Source organism: Anastrepha obliqua, chromosome 5 (assembly GCF_027943255.1).
Source record: "Anastrepha obliqua isolate idAnaObli1 chromosome 5, idAnaObli1_1.0, whole genome shotgun sequence".
NCBI lineage: Eukaryota > Metazoa > Arthropoda > Insecta > Diptera > Tephritidae > Anastrepha > Anastrepha obliqua.
In genome coordinates, this window is record NC_072896.1 from 47,656,476 (window position 1) to 47,669,916 (window position 13,441).

General features: G+C 36.8%; 1 protein-coding gene across 1 annotated transcript in view; it reads left to right on the forward strand.

The window, feature by feature from the left end:
• Window positions 1–13,061, forward strand: part of LOC129248360 (carbonic anhydrase) — a 44,506-nt gene extending 31,445 nt beyond the window's left edge. The window contains exons 2-4 of the mRNA XM_054887886.1: window positions 8,571–8,729; window positions 11,984–12,240; window positions 12,302–13,061. Coding sequence (XP_054743861.1) covers window positions 8,571–8,729; window positions 11,984–12,240; window positions 12,302–12,667 — 782 coding nt within the window. The 3' untranslated portion in view covers window positions 12,668–13,061. The remainder of the gene's footprint in view (window positions 1–8,570; window positions 8,730–11,983; window positions 12,241–12,301) is intronic.
• The last annotated feature ends 380 nt before the right edge of the window (window positions 13,062–13,441 follow it).

Consider the following 13,441-nt stretch of genomic DNA (forward strand, 5'->3'; position numbering starts at 1 on the left):
TCAAACACAAATTCAGTTCCCTTACCTACGCTTTTCAACCATAGAATATTTACATATATACAAATTTACATAAACCAACACACAGTTTTCAATAAAATTACATTATGTACATAAGACTAATTAAAAGTAGAAGTCGAAAAGGATATAATGAGCTTTGGATTCTACAAACTCACTTCAATTCAAATTATTACATTTCAATTGAATTAATTTTAAGACAAATAATTATAAACATTTCAACACGTCATTTGTTCATTAAGCAAAAACGAACTGTTTTCCTGTTATTTTTGGCGCGTTTCTTCTGGCAGTCTGCCATTTCGCCTATCAGCTGTTCAAAAACCCATAATGTGTGAGTGCTGCCAAGTTTTGAAACGTCCCCATGGGCGCGCTCTCTCTCAAAATGAATAAGTTTTACATCTAGTTATCTATGGTTCAAACGGCAACGAAGCAACATGAGTGGAATTGTGTTGAGTTTTTTCGTATAGCACCAACCTCATCTCAGGTTTTTCGTAAAGAAACCGCTTTCATGACCCCGGTTACGTCAGCCAATCAGGTGATTGCTTTAAATGCGCTGAGAGCTGGTTAACGGCTCACCTTCTGAATTATTTTCACCATGCATAAATTCAAAAATAAATCTCGCGCAAAAGATGCACTCAGACAGTGCAAGGAAAGTACTTCGTCAACTTGTTGTCGAAAATGCTTACTTACCGTGTGGACACCCGAAAATTAGTTCGAAAAAGTTCTTTTGAACTTTTCAGCAATCAATTTCGAAAAAAAGAAACTTGCATAGTCTGGCTGCTTAGAGTTAAGCAACTTAGTTAGGGTATATTCGACTAGTTTTCTGATATAAATTTCGTTTTGTCTGTATAGTCCCTTTATCTTTTTCTGTAATGCATTATTTTTTCGCCTCAAATGTATGTATGGATAGATACATGTGTATTTGCCCTACTCATATAATATTTTATTATATAGAAAATATGTAGATTTTTTGAATACTTAAACAACGTGCAATTTTTTTTTTTTTATTTATTTTATTTATTTTTTGCTTAGTTCTCTACCTGTCATTGTTTGTTTTGCTTTTAAATTAAACGATAAGACTGCAGCACGTGATAAAATTTACATTTTTCTTAGTCAGAGTAAATTACATATTTATTATAGCAACACATGACATATGATGCGGATTAATCTTGTACATGAGGGTGACCGATTCTTCTATTTTGTTAAACGCGAAAGCTTTTTTACTTGAAAAATTGGTTAATTTACAATAGAAGAAATTGAGCAACTAACAAAAAAATAACATTTACTCTTTCTTCCAATAAATATAAAGTCTTAAAAGCGGAACATTGAAAAGTAAATAATGTCTACAATGGACACTGACGGTGGAGGATATTTTGTCCAATTCATGGAAGTATCCAAGTAGTGAAAATTATAATTTTTATCTATTTTGAGTTAAAGCCAAATAAAAGTTTAAACAATTATTTGCAAATACTCTTACATACATATAAATAATTAGCGCTTACATCCTCGGTGGGTATTCTGACCGAGCTTTTTAATGTTGTTCCACAAATGGGGCGATCTATAGTGTTATGTGGACACACTCGCACAGTTTTTCGAATGCCAGATGGCTTAGAGCTTTTTTATGCCACAAATGCACTTCGATGTTTGCTACACCTCACCGTGGGACGGCCACTATTAAAAACACTCTTTCTACCATTTGATGTTTCATGTCTAGAGTTGGCTTGATAAACCGACCAGATTACCCTAGTACCAATGCAAACATAATATAGCCAAAAAGCCTAACGCTTATACGAATATATCATAATAAAAGCAAGGTCGATCACGCTTTACTCTTTTCTTTATAATATCCGAGCCTTTTGGCTGGAGTGATTCATGTAAGTGAGGTTAAGAAACAGTATGAAGCAATCGGACTGTCCGAAACGTAGTGTGGAAGTAGCCAATTTTGGATTGATACTAGACCGAGCTTTATGCCCAAAACATTATTTAGGTGTTTATACTTTCGGCAAAATGGATGGCAGAAGAAGTAGAAGCAGCTGTTTTTTGTCCGTGATTTTATCTCCAAAAGTCTTTCAGACTCCCTAATTACTGTAGAATATTTCAAGCTGAAATCTATGCCGAAACAAAAGCAGCTGAGTTGGCTCTCCCTCTTAATACTTGGACAAATATTTTCATTGATAGCCAAGCCAAAGGAAAAGAAGGAAATGAGAGAGCCGATGAACTCGCTAAGACAGATATTCGACTGCCGAGATGGGGCAGAAATATACCCATCACTCTTCTTTCTGAAAGCGGTACTAAATGAGGAGCTAGTTCTGGAAATGCAGTCGATATGGGAACACTCAAACCAGAGCAATGCGTGTAACACATACAACGAAGCGAAATGCTAGTGCCATTTTGGAACACCTACTTTGCCACTGCCCTGCTTTTTATAGAACTCGACAAATGTGCCTTCATCATATTTTTCATCATATTTAAAACTCGCGAAGACGTTCATTAAGAATTACATAAAATAATAATTCGACTCCAGAGACATAGCACTGGCAACACAATGAACCCTAAAGGTCTGAGATCTTTTTACAGATCAACCAGCACTACCTAACCTAACCTTATACTTTCGGTATTTTTCAAAGGAAAGGAGGAAAACCATATATACGAGTACATGACACATATTGTTGCTGGAATTTTGTAATTGTATGCGACATTAAACTGCCTTCTAGTAGATCTAAAAGCAAGATATATTGCTAGCAGTGCGGCAATAAAGTTGCAAACCTTAAGTAAGTGGTCAAGCATTGGCGCTCAAGGGAAGAGTGCGAAATAGGCAAGAACATGGGCGTGGAATCATATGACTTCTGCAGGCGCTGTCTAAATGAGGAAGAGACGATATCGAACTTTGTGTGTCATTGTCCTGCTCTAACCAGACGTAAACTCAACATTTTAGGTGGACAATTTTTTAATGAGTTGGATCGCAGTACTGTAGAAGTCAGGGATCTTCTAAAATTTTTGAAAGGTTTTCACTAGTCTTTGGAGAGATAAGGACTAGTTCCCCACGGAATTTTATTACTTGAATTTTAAATATAAGCATAAAATTTCCTTCAACTATTTCATTTGTTCAAAGAAGTTCATTTGAAATAAAACGTTGTACTTCCGAATGTTCTATAGGAAATGTTTTGATAATGGATGCGTTCCAAGAATTAAAGTAATGTAATGGATTTCAAACGCAATATTGTGACTGCATTATATTTGGCTGGAAAATCATAATCTCACACCAAAGCAGCAACAAGGCAGACTTGAGAGAGCGAAGGAGTTGCTTTGCTTTGCCGAAAGCGATCAATTTCCAAACATTGTGTTTTCTGACGAGAAAATATTTCAAATTGAGCAATTCGTAAACTCCCAAAACGATAACGTTTATTTGACCGACCGTTCATACGAGAATTTGAGTCATCGATTGGCCACCAGGGAGCAGCACTCGCCACGTAAAGGCGAAATATTATCGGGAAAGTATTCCGGAGGTTGCTTTGAAGCTGTAGGCAGACAAACATTTCGGTGGCAGACCATGAACGTTTCAACAGGACTCGGCACCGTCTCACAAAATCGAGTGAACCAAGCATGGCTAAAAAACAACGTTCCGAACTTCATAATTTCCACACAATGGCTCTCAAATTCACCAGACGCAAAATCGATGGATTATTCTCTTTTGGCCATTTTGGAGAGCAAGGTCCGAACTAAAAGAGTCACCAGTCTCGAGGCGCTGAAAAAATCCATTGTCCGCGAGTGGGCCAAAATAGCTACAAGTCACATTCGGGCAGCTTGCGATTCGTTTCTGGACCGTTCAAGGCCATAGTCAAGGCAAAAGGTCGTCATATCGAACAAAAGTAAATTGATTCTTAATTTTGTATTATTTTCACACATTTTTTACTTTGAAATGAATAAAAATAATTTTCCAAACTTAATGAATGGCCTTTTTAATTGGTTACATTTTGAGTGCCGGACTCTGTAAATAATCATATTATGATACAAAATCAAGGCAACTTGCAGCATAGGCCTGTCGGCATATTTTAAAATATTATATATACATCAGGGTGGCCCATAATAATTTTTTTTGTTTTTCTTGATGTCATCCTCTAAATTCTATGGCTAAAAAAACAAGACAACTATTATTTCGAAGAGCAATCGACTATTCTGAATTATATTTTATGCTTTTCGCATGACATTTTACCTTTTCTGATACTTACGCATCAGTGTCAAATTCAACAAATTGCATCTCAAAGAAACAAGCTGTAACTCAATTGATGTATGTATGTACGTATGTATGTAAATTTAATAAGTTATATTTAAATTTAAAAACGAAAAGCGACGTTACATATCTACCAAAAAAGCAACTTAGGATTTATTTTATTTACTTTTAGGTCTTGCCACTGTCGAATTCAGAGCGAAGTGTTTTGAAATTGTGAAGTGCTGAGCCACGTACAATTATCAGAGAGCTCAGAAACTCTCCATAGACCAAAAAAAAAACCTCTTAGTCTTTTGGCTGCATGAATGTTACTTTTGGTTGTTGTTATTTCGCCAAATATTCTAAGTTTTCTCTAGAGCAATTCAGTGCAAAAAGTCTGGCATCGTGACATTTGTGAATTATGATGGCATTTTGTTGTGTTGACTGTTATTTGCCAATGCTCTGATGCCAGTTTGTTTGCACTTAATTGTGAGCTGCCTTCTTATTTATTGTTTATATACTTTTTTTGTGCTACATAATAACCATAATACGAATATCTTCCTTATATTTGTTTTCGGTTGACGCTATTTTTTAAGCATTTCGACGTCGCTTCTGATGTCCTGAATATATAATATTTATATTTGCATTTACCATTTACGACATGATAATTATCATTCTGTATTTGTATTTACTATAACTTGGTAGCTTTGAATTTTTGCATTTTTTCACGTTTCACACATCCCTTACCCATATTGCAAAATATTAATTTTCGAGCCAATAAAGTAATAATCCAGCAAAAATTAACACATCACCTGATTTACAAACGTCATACAGTGAACTCATAGTTAAAAGCGAAATTATATTGTCAAAACATTTAACTTTCATTAGCTATCGTTATTAAGATGTGTCAATTCCTACGAATCGATGCCAGTGAAGATCCATAATCTGTAAATTTGTTTTAGTCATGTGATCAGCAGTAGGTACACAATAGACTTTGTAGTCTCTTTGGTTGTTTTTGATATTTTTTAACTCTCTGATGGAAATACCGGTTAGAAAGAAATCAAATATTGTATGCTTGACAAATTCTGATGAGAATAACGAATACAAAGTTTTTTGTACCTCATTAAAGTATGAGTTAAAAATAGTATAAAAACACTTTCTGCAGAAGCTCAGTCCCACTACAGAACGTATATTATAAGTATGATACATAATAAAACTTTAATATTTCGTTCAATCGTTTTTATAATCATTTCATGGCTTGTGTGGTGACCACTTCGAATGAAAATCATGATTTACATGATTAAATAAAACTAACTTCATAAAAAAAAAATATTATAATTTCATATCTACAACGGATTTAACTTGTGACAGAACTTATGGCAGTATATAATAAAACTTTAATATTTTCAAAAATATTAGTTAATTGTTCTACCTTTTTTGGGCAATAAAACGAAGGTAGAAACTGAAAACATAAATTACCTGATTTTAATAAAAGTCAAAAGTTGGTAAGAAATTCAAAATACCTGAGGATAAGAAATAGGAATCATGTTACATAATAATGGAGGAAATGTAATATAATGCCATCCCATTCATGTTTTCACACATAAGCAAAAGCTATAACATGAATGTATTCTGAAAGTAGAGCTAATAAAGATACCCACGTCAGGTAATTTTTCTTTTTTATGTTTATTAGACGCAAAATAGCCTGAACACTAAGGATGTGTTCGACGCTCTCAATAATTACAGCAGTATTGCGATCCTGTTAATTTTTTGCTGTCCTAATGCTTATACTAGCCTGATTATTATATATTATATATTGTATTATATATATAATACATAATATATATATATATATAATTGGCGCGTACACCCTTTTTGGGTGTTTGACCGAGCTCCTCCTCCTATTTGTGGTGTGCGTCTTGATGTTGTTCCACAAATGGAGGGGCCTACAGTTTCAAGCCGACTCCGAACGGCAGATATTTTTATGAGGAGCTTTTTCATGGCAGAAATACACTCGGCGGTTTGCCATTGCCTGCCGAGGGGCGACCGCTATTAGAAAAATGTTTTTAATAATTTTGGTTTCACCGAGATTCGAACCAACGTTCTCTCTGTGAATTCCGAATGGTAATCACGCACCAACCCATTCGACTACGGCGGCCGCCGTTATATTGTATATACATATATATATAAAGGGTGGTTAAGTTTCAAGGGCAGGTGTTGATTTTGAATAAAATACAATTTTTTTAGGAAACTATTGTTAATTACGTATGGAACAAAATATCGGCCAAATGGCCGCTGCGGCAAACCTCCATCCGATGGTCCAAATTTTCGATGAAGCTGAGGCATAATTGAGGTTCTATGCCGTTAATGTGCCGAATTATCGCATCCTTTAGCTCTTGAATTGTTGCTGGCTTATCGACGTGTACACCTTTTCTTTTAAATAACCCCAAAGAAAGAAGCCCAACGGTGTCATATCACATGATCTTGGCGGCCAATTGACATTGCCGCGACGTGAGATTATTCTGCCATCAAATTTTTCGCGCAAAAGAGCCATTGTTTCATTAGTTGTCTGACAATTACACCGTCCTGTTGAAACCACATATCGCCCAGATCCAAATCTGCCAATTCGGGCCATAAAAAGTTCGTTATCATCTCACGATAGCGAACACTATTCACAGTAACTGCCTGACCGGCCTCATTTTGGAAAAAATACGGCCCAATGATGCCGCCGGCCCATAAACCGTACCAAACAGTCATTCTTTGTGGGTGCATTGGTTTTTCGGCAATCACTCTTGGATTATCATTCGCCCAAATGCGGCAATTCTGCTTATTGACGAATCCACTGAGGTGAAAATGTGCCTCATCAGTGAAGATGAAGTGCGCGATATGCATTTGGATTTGAACGCCCGTTTTCATAATAAGCATAAATAACTTTAACGCGTTGCTCGATTGTGTACCATGGTTCAAATTGAATTAGTCTGAAATTGAAAAATGTCAAATGAAATGTGTGGTTCACATTCAACATCGGCCCTTAAAATTTATCCACACTTTATATAATTGGCGCGCACACCCTTTTTAGGTATTTGGCCGAAATATGCTCGGAGGTTTGCCACTGCCTGCCGAGGGGCGACCGCTTTAGAAAAAACTCAGCTGATTTGCTGACGTAATATTGCAGAAGTTATTCCGCTTCAAACGTGTTGATTGAAAATATGGACCCATTACTTCGTTGCATTTGAACTTAATTTGACGCCAGAACAATAAATCAGCAATATTAAACTTTCATTTATTAAATAAAAACTTACTTTTCCTATTCAATTCCGCAGTGAAGACTTTTATATTGCGCTTGATTAGCTAGTGATGATCACCGAATTGCCAACATTTTACTGAGAGAACGCGCGACGTTAGCATTTTTGCTGACATTTTTCACACCATCTCATAAAAAGTAATGCTGCCGCAGTTATTACAGCTCAAACACATTTTAAATTACTCAAAGAGCAGCAACCGATGTTATTTTTCCTCAGCTGTATAAGATCTTCGACGACGAGCAGTGGGAACAAATACTCTATTTTGAAAAAAAATTTTGCTTGACAACGCAAATTTTAATGGATTTGAAATTTTTTTTGAATTCTCGGAAAGGTTTGTTCCATAAGCCTTGTCTGCCACTTTTTAAGATTATGATTATAACCTCCGAGAATGGTTTGATCTGTAAATATGTATAATGAGCCTTTTAGTTCACTAAATCATTAAATTACAGGAGTAAGGCATTTAAATTAGATATCTTAATGTGGTTCTAGCCACTATTTGCGTTATGTTCCTTGATTTTTATATACTCCAAGCTCAAGTTGCCGCTCCGTGGAAAACATTTTGAGACAATTGAAGTCATAAAAGAGAATTCGAAGAACACACTCGAGCTTGACTTGTTTACAGTAGCACAGAAAACAAACTATGTGACATATCACGCTGAAATTTGCCATGTAAGCTTATAACAGTCCTACCAAAAAACAAAAAAATTATTTTTGCCATATGTCATCCGCGGACCGTTTTATTGATAACGTCTCGTTCATATTTGAGTAGAAGGTATTTCGAACTCTCTAACATAACCTAAAAGTGCTGTACTTGAGTAATTCTCTTGTTGAATAATATTATTTGTAAATTTAACTCGTAAAAGAAACGGACATAATTTATTAACAAGACAACTTTTAATTCCCCTTTTCATTTTATTTCTGTAAATTATGAGATATTGCCGACGTACATATGTACGTACACCTGTATGTTCTTAAGAAAAATAACACATTTTTGTTTCAATGAATGATTACAATTACTTTATTTTTTATTAAAATACTTGCAGGTCCTGCGCATTGGGCCAAACAATTCCCGCAAGCTTCGGGACACAGACAATCGCCTGTTGATATCACCCCATCGACAGCCAAAAAAGGAAGCGAATTGAATGCTTCGTCTCTCAAATGGAAATACGTTCCTGAACACACTCTCAGCCTTACAAATCCAGGTAATTATACAAATAATTATATACTTCCCCAACGAAAGTCTCCGCTGATGGCGCTGCATTGATTACGTTGTACAGGGTGTATTATCTATACTTGACATGTGAGAACTATAAATTTTGTGAAAAATCCATTTATTTCCTACTGGAACCAAAAGGTAGGTAGGTGAAATGGTTGAAGTGCCAGTCTGGCACTCCTCAAGTAGCACTGAAACGCCGTTTTGATACGATTATGAGACCTGCAACAGGCAGGAGAAGATTGATGGGAGTTAGGTTGGCTCACTACCCATGGCTGTCGAGGAAGGAGCACCCAGTGGCCTTAGTCATCTAGCTGCCAAACCCGGACATTTACAGAAAAAGTGCTCAACAGTCTCCTTCTTTGAAAGGTCCCCACAGCTTCGGCAATGGGGGTTAAATGGTAACCCTAGCTCTTCCGCGTGTGTACCGATCGTCCAGTGACCGGTAAACCCAGCTACGAGTTTGAAAATTGAATGGAATCAATAATCATACAACTAATTTTCCCCGTTGAACAACTACAGCCTTCGTCATCCTCGAAAATAATGGCCCGTTAGTGTTCGTAGCGCACATCCTGCCTCAAACAGTGGCTTCATGCAAAAGTTGTTCATAAGCTCGGTCAAAATCCATCAAGCGGTTATTGCGCCCAGCAAGAATAAGAGGACTTTTATGCACGGTTCGAGCATTTTCAGTGTCTCAGAATCAATAAATTTATGGTATTTATTTACCATTCCGCTAACCGGAAAAAAAGGAAACAATCTTCCACTTCCTCTGTGAATGCCCTGCTCTATGGAAGGACAGAATGTTAACCCTGGGCAAACCGCTGTTCGAGTCTCGAACAACTGTCTGGCTTAGATGTCAACAACCTAATAAGGTTCTTAAACCTCACAGACTGGATATGGTCATGCCGAAAATAACTGGTAAACAAGTTGGTAACGAGGATGTGGCAACAAAATGGTGCGGAAGCGTTAGTTGGATTCTGGAAGAATCACCACTCAAACCAAGCAACCGTTCCGCTAAGAGTGAAGTGTACGCACGCTTAGTCAAGATAATCGAAGAATTATTTTAAAAATAAATTTTCACGATTTCTTTGCGTTCTGCGACTGTGTACTGCTGCTCCATGGTTACAATTGTGCTGCACAGCCGTTTCTGAAAGGCCGTAGAAGAAGCAACAACTGTCAAAGGTAAAGAAAGTTCTCATGTGTCAAGTATAGCCGGAACACCCTGTATAATAAATTTTAATTGAATTGCTTCTGCATATCTTGTTAGTTTTCAAAATTAAATATAATTAACGAAACTAATTTTTTTTTTTTTTGAAATTCTAAACTCAACCCGGACTGAACTTTATAGACCCGCCCATATTTTAGTAAAATTTCAATCGCACTGACTGATAATTTTCGAAACAAGTTCATAGGCGATGAACATCATACATGGGACGACAATTTAGTATTTTCATCAGATATTAACAATAATTAGGTTAGGTTGAAGCGGTCGTCCACTATGGGACATACTCAGGCTTATAGCCCAATGTGATGCCGCGAGGGGAACTTGTCCTTATTTCTCCTAAAACCAGTGTGTACTTTTACAAAATTACAGTGTACAAAAATTTTAGAAGATCCCTGACCTTCTATTTCATTAAAAAATGTTCTCCCTCAAATGATAAATTACTTCTTCTTCGTAAAGCTCATGCAACTCATCGTTCTATCGCCTGCGATATTCGCCGCTGCCAACGTGCAAAGGTCCAAAAATCTTGCGCAGAATCTTTCTCTCAAACACTCCAAGCGTCGCTTGATCGGATGTTGTAGAAAGTTAGTTTTGTTCGTCGAGAGAGGACTTTACTGCTTAGTTGCCTACTTAGTCCAAAGTAGCACTTGTTGGCAAGAGAGATTCTACATTGGGTTTCAAGGCTGACATTGTTCTCGGTGTTAATACTGGTTCCTAAATAAACGAAGTCTTTTACAACCTCTAAATTATAACTGTCAACAGTAACGTGGGTGCCGATATGCGCGTGCGCCGACTGTTTGTTTGATGACAGGAGGTACTTCGTTTTGTCCTCGTTCACCACCGGACCCATTCGCTTTGCCTCTTTATCCAGTTTGGAGAAGGCAGAACTAACAGGTTGTTAAGGCCAATGAATTCAATATGTATGTCAAAATGGTAAATCTACGTGTGGATAGAGCAGAACAATGGCACAGAAGGGGCAAGATCATCTCTTCCTATTCCTTATCTAGACTGCTTCTGCATAGCTCACGCCCCCCTCTGAGCGAGTCTGCCTATTACGTAGTGCCCAGTAATAACCGATATCAGTGTGCTAAGATTGTGTTTAGATGTTTTGGCTTAGCAGAGATCCTGTGCATTTAGCATTGAGAGTCGGATACAATTGTTGAGCGATTCTGCAGGTTTCAATACGCCATCTTTCATTTGCTGCTCTTACAATTTCCTCATAAATATGTAGCTTACAAGTCTGTAAGGGTGTGCCCATGTCATTGTTTGTATACTCATCAGTTAACTTGGTGCCAACTCTCGTTAGTTCATCGGTCCTGCCCTCAACAATAGTTCAGCAGCTTCCCAACCAAGCTCCAGAAATTTTTGCAAGTCATTACAGATAAGTGTGGCCTTGTGTTGTCCTGATTGAACACAACACCTCTTCTGTTGGCCAATTCTGACCGTTTCTGGTCAATCGCTAGCTTCAAACCGTAGAGTTGTTGGCAGTAGAGATCTGAATTTAGTGATGCATTTTAATCCAGGTTTGCACAAATGGTTTAAAACAGTTTTATGGTCAATTTTTAGCTCCTAGGCGAAGCTCCGACAACTAACGTAGTAGTAACTGAATGGAACAAACAAAAAACAGCAAAATAATTTTTTTACTGCGAAATGTCACCTTGACAACAAGCATAAACTTCAAATTGTTTGATGGATACTTAAGAGATATCGTTAACTGCAGCCATCTACCGAAAAAATAATGAATTTATTTTTCTTATTCCCTATTGCCTCTGAAAGGCAGGTAGTTTTGGTGCAGATTTTTTCTATGACAAAAATGCACTTGAATATTTGCCATAGCACGCCGAGGTTCGAGCGCTATTACATTACGCAACACTTTTTTGTCATTCGATAGTTCACGTCCGCTTATTTGCTTTGATCAACTTAAGTTGCTGTTGTTTATTATTATAAATTTATTTTTTGGGTATTATTTCCTTTCAATTATTATTCATCCAACTTACTAATCGTATTTATTAAATCAAAAGGATACTGTTGGAGAGTTGATGTCAAGGGAGTGGATTCCGAACTCACAGGCGGCCCATTGGGCACTGATCTCTATAAATTGGAGCAGTTCCACAGCCACTGGGGATGTACTGACGACAAAGGTTCCGAACATACCGTTGACGGTATCTCATACGCTGGCGAATTACATCTCGTTCACTGGAACACCACCAAATATAAGTCGTTCGGTGAGGCTGCATCTGCCCCAGATGGTTTAGCCGTGTTGGGAGTCTTTTTTAAGGTACTATATACTTGTGCGTTATAATGATTACAGAAATATTAATTAGTTACTAAATTTTTAGGCAAGCGACAATGCACATCCGGAATTGGAGAAGATCACTAGCCTTTTGCCATTTGTTTTGCACAAAGGTGATCGGGTCACTCTACCAAACGCCTGCGATCCTGGCAAACTTTTACCCAGCACCACAACATACTGGACTTACGAGGGCTCACTAACCACTCCACCATGTTCAGAATCCGTCATTTGGATTGTTTTCAAAACACCAATAGAAGTATCACGCGATCAATTGAATGCCATGCGCAACCTTAACTGCTACGATGTTAAGGAAGAGTGTCCTTGCAATGAATTGAACGGAAAAGTTATCAACAATTTCCGTCCACCATTGCCATTGGGCAACCGTGAACTCCGTGAAGTCGGTGGACATTAATCAAATACAAATTGAAAATTTGAAAACAAAATTGTAAACGCTTTTTTGGTGCCTTATCACACGCATATTTTTATTGTACTTTATAATGGAGTGAAGTTCTGTTGATGTATACAATTATGCATATGTATGTGCTTCAGAAATTCTCATACTAAGTGATCTATTAAATGTATTGTACTAGCTTTGAAATTTTTTTCATTAGATTTGTATGTATGTGAGTACATAAACATACCATACCTGCTTACATACATACATTATATTATATGTTCACATCCATATACATTTTTACGGACATTCGTATATTTGCACATGGCCTGTCCATTGCAGTTGTTGTTAATGCATTGTATGACAAGTATTTAAATAAAGCATTATTTCATTGTTGCAACTATTAGAAAAATAGTATTTTATAAATTATTATAAGCCGAAGTAAATAAGAAAATTAATTATATAACGGTATAAATCTACTGAGTAAGCTGTTATGGCCTTCACGGTGATTAAGTGCGATGCCAGGATATATTCAGCTAAAAATTGGAGATTGGAGAAAGTTTGAGTCAAGTTGGAAGGCGTATAATCCGATCAGTAACTATGTTAGATTTCGTAATACACAGAAATTGTGACGTTAAAACAGTAAATGTTGCAGTTGAGTCCTTACACTGAGGTGGAAGTTGTCAAATGCTTTGATATTTTTAAATATAAAATTCGCCATTAGATGCAATAATTTTTATGAAAGCAAATTGTGACAATTCAAGTGAATACTGTACTTTACTCGAAATAAAG